The 12,158-nt window shown below is 34.5% G+C and overlaps 1 protein-coding gene across 3 annotated transcripts in view; it reads left to right on the top strand.

Moving 5' to 3' along the window:
- CSMD3 (CUB and Sushi multiple domains 3) overlaps positions 1 to 12,158 on the top strand; it is a 1,184,516-nt gene that overhangs the window by 908,442 nt on the left and 263,916 nt on the right. For all 3 annotated transcript variants that reach the window (XM_055314112.1, XM_055314111.1, XM_055314109.1), the window contains 2 exons: positions 5,653 to 5,791; positions 9,000 to 9,187. In XM_055314112.1, the coding sequence (XP_055170087.1) occupies positions 5,653 to 5,791; positions 9,000 to 9,187 (327 nt within the window). The remainder of the gene's footprint in view (positions 1 to 5,652; positions 5,792 to 8,999; positions 9,188 to 12,158) is intronic.

Below are 12,158 nucleotides of genomic sequence, written 5' to 3'. Positions count from 1 at the left end.
TACATGCATAAAAATAAAAATGTATTTTCCAAATGCTATTTAAAGTTTACTCTTTTTGAGACAAAGAAAATTTTCTTTACTCAATATTTGGGATATACAAATGTCAGGTAATATCTCTCCTTGCCTCAGTGGCTTTTGCAGATTTCCAAAATCAACTATAACGAACTATATTGGGAAATTGTTGGTATATAATTTAAATAATGGAATCAAAAGAATTTTTAGGGATCCCTGGGTGGTGCAGCGGTTTGGTGCCTGCCTTTGGCCCAGGGTGCCATCCTGGAGACCTGGGATCGAATCCCACGTCGGGCTCCCGGTGCATGGAGCCTGCTTCTCCCTCTGCCTATGTCTCTGTCTCTGTCTCTCTCTCTCTCTCTCTCTGTGTGTGACTATCATATCATAAATAAATAAATTAATTAAAAAAAGAATTTTTAGATGATCTTATGCCTAGATTATAGAATGATCATGGAAAATATCCAGTAAGATACTTAACAATATATGTAATATATTATCCTATATCTTTTTAAAAAATTTACCTATATCTTTGGTGATAAAGGATATAAACATATAAAAGTATATATGGACGCATGCATTTGTATATACAAATTGTATATTGTCAGAAATTGTATATTTCTGACAATTAAAACAAAACAACAAAACATGTTCCCTGTGAAAGATAAGGAGAATTTAGACAAATTTACTCTCCTATGCTCTCCCAAATTAACATAAGAATCCCTCTACCAGGTAATCCCACACAATCCAGCTACCATAGTTTATGAAAAACAACAACAACACAAAGAACATTTTGCTATCATTTTTGTTTTTTATACATATACACATACATACATACATTTGCCCTTACTACACATTTTTTCTATTTTTTTCAAATTCATATATAAGTTTACAAATTCTAAAGGCAAAATATGCTATTATTTTTATCAAAATATATAGCTACAGATTAGATTGTTCATCCATCCCCAGTTATTTTCACTATTTTCATAATCAATACAAGAAGCCATTAGCAATTCCACAAACATTTATGGAATGTGTACTATGTACTGAATCCCAGGTTTAAGATAACATTTAAGACACAGTCTTTAATTTAAGATTAGTGATGAATGCAGATACCTGAAGGGAATACTTAAGTACATATGGAAGGGAAATGTTAGAGGTTTTTTGCATACTACAGGAAGTTGAAGAGAGCTGAAGTAGAGCCCAGGCTAAGACTTTCTAGGAAAGCTCTGTGGAGGCAGTGACAAATCTTAAAACATAAGTGTTCTATACATGTAGAAGAGAAAAAACTTTTCGGCAGACATGAATAGCAGGAGCAAAGGCATAGAAGTGCCAGGAATTAGAAGCAGTTTGATAGTACTTGAGTATAAATTTTGGGTCTAAGATGGTGGTTGATTCAATTGGGAAGGTTGGAAGGATCAAGTCATAAAAGTTGTATTGGAGTTGGGGCATTATCATGCAGGCAGTGTGAAATAATTGCAGAATTATATGCATAGGCATAGTCCAATTAGATGTTTTTATTGGGAGAGAGATGAGTTAGAGGAAACCAGAGGCATGGAAAACAAGAAGACATTGTGATAATTCAGGAGATAAGAATCAGTTCTAGAAATATGGTTGTAGGAAAGGAAGGAGCAATAGGTTGAAATATAGCTATAGGATGTATGAAGTAGAGTAGTAGTAGTAGTGTTTCTTGATGGAGTGGTACATGGATGCAGCAAGAAAAGAAGAATCTTAAACCTCTAGCTTTATAGGTGGATGACAGCACTAATCAAACAACTTAGAAATGCAAAAGAAGAAACAAATTTGAAATATCTAGTATGGACACGTAGGACTTTTTGCCCAGGGTGAACAAAAGTGGAATTGCCAGGAACACAGCTGTGCCATAGCTGAAGAAGGGGAACAGGATGGTGAGACCTAATGTGAGCCCAGTGTCTGCAGAGTACCCAGCACACAGTAGGTGTGGAGAAGGGATTCTCAGGCCAAGCCCTGCCTGCCTACTGAAGAGTCCCAGCCCTGGTCCAGGATGTGGGCCATAACCAGAAGAGAAGGGCAGTTAGAGGGGAAAGCAAAAAGAAAAATAATGACATACAGAGCTGGACAATACGGCAGTGGAGATGGCTGCCTGAGATCGTGTGAATAAGACTGGACATGAGGGGGCTGGGCATGAGGGAAGGACCCCAGACTGGACTCCCAGTGTCCATGTGCTCAGGCCCAGCTTTCTGTCTCCAGAACTCTAACCTTAATAAAATTATCTGAGGGGCACTTGACTGGCTCAGTTGATAAAGCATGAGACTCCTAATCTCAAGGTTGTGAGTTCAAGCCCAGCATTGGGGATAGAGCCTACTTAAAAAAAAAAAAAAAATCATCTGAAAGGAGGGTGAAGAGGGCCACCATTGTTTACAAAGTCCACAAATTGGAAACACCCTAACTGTCCAAGGATAGGGGACTTGCTACACAATAAATCATGATCCATGTGGCAAAAAAAGAAAAGAAACAAATTTGAGTTGAGGTTTGGATATGCCAGATACTCTGTGTTTAATGATGCATCTGTAGACTATCAGGTAGAGATAGCTAGTGAGCATTTGGGCATATGGCTTAGAATTTTAAAAATGGATATGGAAAAAAAATAAAAAAATAAAAAAATGGATATGGTCAACATGGAAGAATGTTAACAGAGCAAAAATCAGAGATAACTAGGCAAGGAAATTAGAGATGACTAGGCAAGGAATTATAAGACAAAGTTGAAGAAACCACACTTGGCAATAAAACTGAGATCTGTACAAAGACACTAGGAGAAAATTAGAAGTAGAATTCCAGCAACAAGGAGAGTCAATTTAAGGTGAAAGTCAACCCTGAAGAATGGCTACAGATACGATGAGAAGAATAAAGTGAATAAGTATAAAAGTCATTCTAGGGTAGGCTAAGAAGCATTTGTGTTGGGGACATGGAGGCTGAAGGAGATAGCAATGTTTGGAGAAAAATGGGAGGTGGAAAGAAACTAATAAAGCTATCTAGAGTCCATACTCAACAAAAGGGTTATTGTGTCTCTGTCAATATAATTTAAAAGAAAAACAATGTAAGACCAAAGAGAATACTTTGGGATGAATACTTTGGTGCTTTTCTATGAGATTTTTTTTTTCCTGGTGGTGACCTGCTTTGCTAATTATGTTAGTCTGCCTATAAGTAAATACAGCAGACAGGTGAAGAAAGAGCCAATGACATTAGACGTCCTCTTCAAAAGACTTAGTTAGAAAAGACAAATCATAAATAAATAAGGAGAGACTTATATTTATAAAGAACTATTGCAGTGTGGGTGTTGTGGGGATAACCATTGTGATAGGGAGAGCAATGTGACCATAAGATCTACAAGCATCTCAAGAGTTAGAAAAAAGGAATTCTCCTTGTATGGAGTGGAGTATATAAGGCTAAAAAGAATTCAGTGTAGGGAAATGGGATGAAATAGTGGACCAATCAATTAGTAGAGCAGAGAATGATGTCTTTCAAGTCCATCCTGTCCTGCCTTAGGAGATGTTGTGTGCTGACACAAGGCTGAGGGTGGACCAAAGTTCAGGGGCTCAGAGGAAGGATGAAAGCTTAACTAAAGTTTAGTTACAAGCATTTTATTCCAATTAATGAGTAAATTTAGCTAATCAATTGAGTCAAAGAATTGGAATCTAGGGATCCCTGGGTGGCGCAGCGGTTTGGCGCCTGCCTTTGGCCCGGGGCGCGATCCTGGAGACCCGGGATCGAATCCCACGTCGGGCTCCCGGTGCATGGAGCCTGCTTCTCCCTCTGCCTGTGTCTCTGCCTCTCTCTCTCTCTCTCTCTGTGACTATCATAAAATAAAAATTAAAAAAAAAAATTAAATGAATTGGAATCTACAGCGTCTTATCACAGGAAAATAAGGGAGCTTCTTTAAGGGGTCCTATCTAATACATGATAAGTGAGTTTTATCTGAGTCATATGGAGAAGGGTGGTTCCTCACAGTAAGCCCATTTAACCAAACACAAAAAAGGCGAGGGCATTTTTAATCATCAGGTAAAATTCAGCAATTTCAGTTGACAAAACAGTGAAAAGCAATAGATTCTAAGGAACTTTGTTTTATTTTTCGGATAAAAGACCTCTGAACATGTCTGTGAACACAGGGGATAAAGCCAGAGAGACTGAAGGTGATAAATGAACCAAGATTCCAGAGAAGGAAGAGCAATTATGTGACCAGGTTGAGGGGATGTTATTCTGATTAATAGGGGGGGATTTTTATCCTCTAATTGTAGAGAGAAATATTCAGGAGACATTGAAATTTGAAGAAGGAGGACTATATAAAGCTGATATATTTATGTCTAATCATTTGGTAAGATCCACAAAGATGTGCAGGTGATAGGTAAGCAGTAGTGAATAAATTAAGTCTGAGCAAATAAGTATTCTCAGTGGCGTAGGTCTGAGGTTATCTACAGTCACTGAGACACTGAGGCAAGGGTAGTGGAGGGAAGTAGAGAAACATCCTAGCAGACATCCATTATTTAGATGGCAAACGTTACCAAATCAGAATCATGATTTTGTTTATCTAGACTCAGGCAAAGAACAGAGATCTGAAATGTTGCTAGAACCAAAATGTTCCTTCTTCCAAAACCAATTTGATGCTGTTAAAAGAATCCAAAATGCCTTATAACTGAATACTAAAATTTACGTGAGAAAACTATAATTTTAAAATTCAGATAAGAGAAGAAGTTTGGCATGTTGATTACATGTATGAGACATCATGAAATCATGATCTCAGTCTCTCTCTTGGGCGTGTGTGTGTATATCCCCACTGTCCCACTCCACCACTGGGGCCTCCCTATCTTCATGGCTCTGTTTTTTCTGAAGCTGACAATTCTATATACTATTTCCTGATCATAAACTGTTAAATACAGACTTCAACAATAATCCCCTAAAGAATGTATTCTTTGAATTTCACTGACAAGTTTTAAAGCTTTTCCACTGAAGTGTCACAGAAACCTTTGTTTGTGTCTGCAATAACTGTGGTCTTTGTCTATTTTCATCAACAAGTCAGACAACTAGAATTTAGGGAGATGGTAACATTCAGTATAAGGGTGTTTTATTGTAAAGAGCTATAGGTTCACAAATAATTATCCATTCTCACTCATTCACTATTGTCAAAAACTCTTCCTCCATAAATACATTAAAAAAGGTACTGGGGAAGATGTGAAAATAAGCCAAGTATCTCATATCCCGTTATTCCACTTATTAGAGATTTCATTTTGCTTTGTTTTTTGACTTTTCCTGTAAGCTTTAGATTTGGTCTTAGCAACCGTGGGAAAACCATCTGTACTCGTCTTCTCAATACTTATATTTTACATGAAACAAAATAGTAATAGAAGGTGAGGAGGGTACATATATAATTTCTTCTTGTCTTTTGAAGCCAGTAAAGAAGCTAAATTCAATGTAACTACACACTTAATGTCTTTAATATTCTAATGGCCTTTCTTGAAATACAATGCAGTATTCTCAACCATCCAATACTAGAAAAAGTCAGATGTGTACAGAATCTTCTAAATTTTTCAGAGAAGTGTTTATACAAATATTGATAACTAATCTTATTAATTACTTAAGCATTTGTTTGTTTGTTTGTTTAAATTAAAGCACCCTGTGGAGGCAATTTAACAGGATCTTCAGGCTTTATTCTTTCACCAAACTTCCCTCATCCATATCCCCACAGCAGGGACTGTGACTGGACTATCTCAGTCAACACAGACTACGTTATCTCCTTGGCATTTATCAGGTGAGTTCCCATACATTTCCACATTAAAAAATATTTTTTTCTTGTTATTTTATCCTAGCATTTGCATTAGGCAAAGTTTTATTTCTGTATATGACGTTTTAATTAATTTTCATTAATTCCAGCACTAATACTCTGCAATCAGCAGTTCTCAGAGCCTTGTGTTAATAGTATAGATGCCACCGTAGTTCTGAAGGCTAACAGGTGACCATCTTCACCAGATTTCAGTGCAGAGGAAGTGTGCTAAAGGTCGAGTAGTTTATTGTCTCTAATGAAATGTGATCTCTTTATAACCTTTCCTCTCTCCCTGTATTTGCCATCGCTGCCTCAAAAAATTTAGTTTTTCCCAAACTTCAAGATTAAAAGGTCAATATTTCCAGGGGTTTTTTTCTCCTATTTGTGTACCACCCAACGTCTTTTTGTAGCCTCTAAATACCCATCTGTGCATGCACATTACCATTGAACTTGTGAAAACATGCATTCTACCTGTTATTTTTATGGTGATCTCATGAAGTCAAGCTGACAAAGAAGAATCCGATGAATCATTACCACATGATTTCTCAGCATAACTTGTCTCATGATAGAGCTTTACCTGGGAGTGTTCCAGAATTTACATTTGTTGCTTAGTAATGTCAATTGCAGGGTAGGCTTAGCACTGAAGTAGCAGAGGATTCAGCTTCCTGTGTGGGAAAGAAGGTGGCTGGCTTCAAGCTCAAACTCTGCCTCCACCATCTAGGTTAGTTTTTGGAATGAACCTATTTCTTCTTCACATGGAAATTATACCTATTGTCACAGAACCTGGTCCTATTCCTTTCCCTTAATATTTCAGTGGGAAGGGTTAGGTATTGGCAACTCAAATGATTCTTTAAGTAGAGATGTTCCTGACCTTCAGTGTCCCAGATTGACATTCAGTGGCTCTGACGGTGTGTTAAAGCTGCTTGGTATTTATGTAAAATATTAAGGTTAAATATGTCCTTTTTTCTAGTATATTGAAACCAGGTTTTAAAAACAATTTGAACTCATAAAAATGTGATAAGGTGTACATATTTAGACTTTGGATTTCTATAATTTGTAGAGATACATTGATAATTGCTAATAATAAAACAATAATGATGGTAATGTTAGTTATGCTAGGACCAAGTTATAAGACAATTTGCTGAGGTTATTACAGACTCATTTTTACAGTTGAGGAAATGGCAGTACAGACATTAGAAATGTCAATTTAAATGATACAGGCCTTAGTAGACTTACAAAATTATTATAGTTAATAAATGAGTGATAGAAGGCTGTATTAGATGAAATGCATGACCTAAATTTAATTTCGAGCTGTGTTGTTTATTATGTGACCCTAGGGAGATCACTGGCATTCAGGGCCTTGGTGTTCTCATTGGGAAAATGGAAATGATAATCCCTTCCTTATACCACAGGATTATTGACAAGACCAAGTTAATATTTATGAAACTCCCTTGTAAAGTAGAGCTTTCTATTAGAATGTACTCTCCATTTTTTTTTTCAGATAGAATAGTCATTACAGCTAAGATTCTAAAATTTCCTAAAAAATGACTTCTTTGTCTTATTGTCCCTCTTTAAAAAGTTACAAAGCAATATTTAGAAGCATTTATTTAGGTCCAAACTAGAAATTAAAAAGAAATGGGCTGAAGTCCCTTGTTAAATAGGTTTTTGGGTTTCTGAGGATAATATATAGAGGTATATATTTATAAAGCATTCGCTTCCAGTGACTCTGCCAACAGTGACATAGGTAAGGAAGTTATAACACTCATCAAATCCCAATGTTGAAAAAAATGAAGTTCAGAAAGGTTGTGTTTTACCCCAGAAGAAGTGTAGTAAGTAACAAAATAAGGCCTTGTCCTCTGATTCCTGCTACCTTACAGCAAAAATTACCAAAATTTAGGCCTATATCCACCAAAAAGTTTTCAAGAGTAATTAATTGATTTAAACTTATGAAGATTACACTGAATAAATTAAATGAAATTGAACATTGTGGTGGTCTCCTAACTTTCTCATATTAAAGGGCCCCTTATTTATTGAGTTTGAAAACCTGCTATGTATGCACAAGTAAGCTAGCTGGATTCCTATTCTTTCTATATGCATATGTAAGGGTTTATAAGTGTCATATAAATGTATCCTCTATAAATCCAGTAGATTTGGAAAGAATATTTCTTACCTAACAAGCTTCTTATTTATATACAAAGATGATAAAATTTGACAGGATAGTTTTTCCACTGATGGATGTTTAACAATTGCAAGCTTTACTGGTTTTATTTTATATTGTGAACTTGTTGACTTTTCTTAATGACCCAACTGAGTCTATCTATCCTTTTCTCTGCCACAGTGTGAGCTAGGTCATAGACAAACGATTGTACATCTTTGCCTTCTAAATACGCGAGTTCTATAATCTTTAGGAGACAATTCTCATACTTTTGAAGGTTGTTAAGGCAAATTTATTATGCAAAGTTTGTAATATCAAACTATTGATTTGAATAATTTACATGCTAAAATGTCCTTATTTACACATTATTTAATTTTGACGAACAGGGAGTTGGTTTGATTTCTCTTACATCAAGTTCTAAAAGAAGAAAATATATTTACTTTCAGGAAAAAGAATACCTAATGCAATGTGAAGGACTTCATTTGAGTAATTTAAATGTAAATTTTGAATTTCAAACTTTTGCTTGAATCAGACATGTAGAGTTGAATTTTAAACAGCAAATATGCTTGAAGTTCAAGCAAATAGTGTCATTGACAAAGAAAAAAGAGGTTGCACTTCCATGATGGAAAATATCTGCATCAAAAATTTTAAAAATAGATGTTGTCCTCCATGTTTTACTGATATAAAATAACTTACATAACGATATGTAGCTAACAGGGGCAGAAGCAGGACTTGAACCTATATATCTGACTCAAAACCCTCTACCTATTCATTAGATAAATTACCTTACTATCATTTATATTCCCTGTAGACACAGTGCCAACTTAGAAATATTTGAAAATACCAATATATCTTTTCCACTGCTTTGATATTCATATTCAAAGTATTGCCAGGTAAATTTTCAAATTAGCTTATGTTAACAAGGTCTGTTATTTTTAAAGGTATTGACTAAATTAATATATGATTATTGACTATCACACTTAATACCTTAGCAGTAACCATTCCAACTCCTTTTCTCTCTTTCTCTCTCTCTCCTTTTAGTTTTAGCATAGAACCTAACTACGATTTCCTCTATATATATGATGGACCAGACAGTAATAGCCCGCTGATTGGAAGTTTTCAAGACAGCAAGTTACCAGAGAGAATAGAAAGCAGCTCAAATACTATGCATTTGGCTTTTCGGAGTGATGGATCTGTTAGTTACACTGGATTTCATTTAGAATACAAAGGTAAATGTGAACATTTTATTTTAGCTGCATGATTTATATTGTATTTTATCCAGAAGACTAATTCTGCATTGGCTATTGTCAGTGGTTAGTTATATGAGTATTTCTTAGTGCAGATTACTTATGATTTATTTCATAAAAGGGTTCTCACTGTAGACTTTTCCTATCAGTGAGAAGGAAATTAGCATTTTCCTAATTACTACCAAAGGAAATGTATCAGACAAACAAATTAGCAATTAGTACACTGTGGTAGTTGGCTAAGACCACAAAATATTAAAAAACGACAATAACAAAATTTTTGGAAGCTGAAGATTGACTCAACTTTATTCAGAGACTAATCTCAGTGATAAGGAGAATAAAATATACTGATAATTACATTTCAGAAAATGTCTAAAGATATTTAAATGTGTCAATATTCAGACTAGGGAAAATAAAATATAGTGATAATTATAATATTTTAAAATATTTCTGCAAGTATTTAAATGAATTACAATGCCTATGGATGTTTATAAATATATTTTTCTTAACTTTTATTCAATGACTATAAGACAAAAGATCTTAGTTGTTTAAAGTTAAAATTTTTTCCAATAATTGGGTTCATAAAGGATACAATAATAATTTATTTCAAGTTATGAATTGAGTACTAAAAATACATATTTTGGATTTGTTACTACCACTTAGCTCTTCTTTTATTATGAAATATTTTCAATAACTGAAAATTATATAGAATAACAAAACAAACTTCATAGTATCTGTTATCCAACCTGACAAACCTTAATATTTTGTCATATTTGCTTCAGATCTCTTTATTATTGTGTTAAGAAATATAATATGAAATATAAGGGGTATTCTCTTCAGGTCTATCAAAAGAAGTGCAGATTAATTCCACAAGTTTACATGGCAAGGATTAAGGAAGTCTTTGGTAGAGAAAGAGAAAACTGACAAATTAGCAATATACAGATACTTGGAATCCTCCAATAGCTCCAACAAAATTTGGAAATGCATGCCAGGACCATGTTATTTACTGGATATAGACTTGATATATGTGGATTTCATTATAGTGGGAAGGTTGAGCCCTCTATGAGTCTTTCATGTTACAGAAGAAAGAAAGAAAATGGCCTCATCAGTGGAAAAATTTACAAGGTGCCTGACAGTGAAGATCTGGGTGGCCAGCTATTTATTGGGGTTCTCTGCAAATGCTCTTTGCAAATGCTAGATGCTCCAAACCAGAGGACTCTGGAGAAGTCTAGGCCTTGCAACTATGAGTTAAAAAGTATTGGTCTTATGCAGGATTGAATTTCAGCACCATACCAATCTCTCCATGTGGAAGGGTCTCCCCACACTGTACACAAGGCAAGACCCAGCTGGCTGACTATCCAGGCAAACCATAATGAGCACTCAAGACCATTTTTAGTCCTACTTTTTTATAATTGCTCTCTCCTAATTATGAATTTGGTGCTTATTTTTTCCATGTATGTATGTTTCTAGGTATTTTCATGTTTTCTATCACATACACATCTTTTATCCTATTTTCATAAAAATTATCTATTTCCATCATGTACATATACTTATGAAATTTTTTCCCTTTACACTGTTTTTAATGATAGAGACATGTAGACCTAGTTTATTAATTTCTTTATTATATTCCATCTCATGACTATATCACAGTTAATTTATAAATTTTTGGATAGACAGTTTGTTTCAGTTTTACACTACCAAATATGTTTCATAATAAAATGAAAATTCTTTTGCATACTTTCCTGTACATAATTGTGAAAGTCCTTCTGAGATACCTATTATATACCTAGGAATGGAATTTTTGGGTCAAAAGGTATGAACCTCTTGAACCTAACATATTGCTAAGTTCTTCTCAGAAGAGGTTGCACCAATTTATATTCTCAACAGCAAAGTAAGTTTCAGAAACTTCATATTTTTTAAAAAAATTTAGATATAATTGATGTATAGTCATATCAATTGTAGTAATTTTAGGTGTACAACATAATGATTTGATATATGTATATATTGTAAAATGATTACCGCAGCATCCATGGCTACACAGTTATACATTTTGTCGTCTATGTGATGAGAACTTTTAAGATCTATTCTCATAGCAATTGCAAATATACAATATACTATTGTTAACTATAGTCACCATGCTATACATTACATCCCCAGAACTTATCTTATAAATGGAAGTGTGTGCCTTTTGATCACCTTCACCTATTTCACCCAACTGCCATCCTGGACTCTGAAAACACCAATATGTTCTCTGTATCTATGAGTTTGATTTGTCTATTTAGGTTACACATATAAGTAAAACCACACAGCATATATATTTGTCTGACTTACTTCACTTAGCATAAAGTCCTTGAGATCCATATGTCACAAATGGCAGGATTTCCTTCCTTTATGGCTGTATATGCCATTGTATATGTACCACATTTTCTTTACTCATTTATCCGTTGACAGACACTTAGGCTACTTCCATATTTTGGCTCTTGAAACAATGCTGCAATCTGCATGGTGTGCAGATACCTTTTCAATTTATGATTTCAAGAAATCCCCCATTTTTGAGGAACCAGAAACTTTCTTATCACACTTGAAAGTTGTGAGTCTCATGAGTATTAAATGTTATCACATGTCATTATCCTTTTCTCCAGTTACTAGTAAGTTGAACATCTCTTTTCTATTTTCATACCGAGGTTTTTTTTTGTTAATTGCATATTTCTACTGTTGCACATTTTTCTAGTAGGTTGCCTGTTTCTTTTTTTATTTATAGAAAACCCTTTTTATATTATGGATAATAATCCTTTATTCTTTTTCCATATTGTAGTAAAAATCTTACCACCAGCTTTGGCAAACAGTTTCACTCTATTTCTGGTTTCTTTTCCTATACAAAAATTTTAAATATCAATATTTATCCTTTCCTCTTCTTCATGGTCTGTGCTTTTTTATGCCTTGATTTAAAAATCTT

This window comes from Nyctereutes procyonoides, unplaced genomic scaffold (genome assembly GCF_905146905.1).
Source record: "Nyctereutes procyonoides isolate TBG_1078 unplaced genomic scaffold, NYPRO_anot_genome, whole genome shotgun sequence".
In the NCBI taxonomy this organism is placed as follows: Eukaryota; Metazoa; Chordata; class Mammalia; order Carnivora; family Canidae; genus Nyctereutes; species Nyctereutes procyonoides.
The sequence above is the reverse complement of the archived record's forward strand: the minus strand, read 5'-3'. Positions and strand labels throughout refer to the sequence as shown.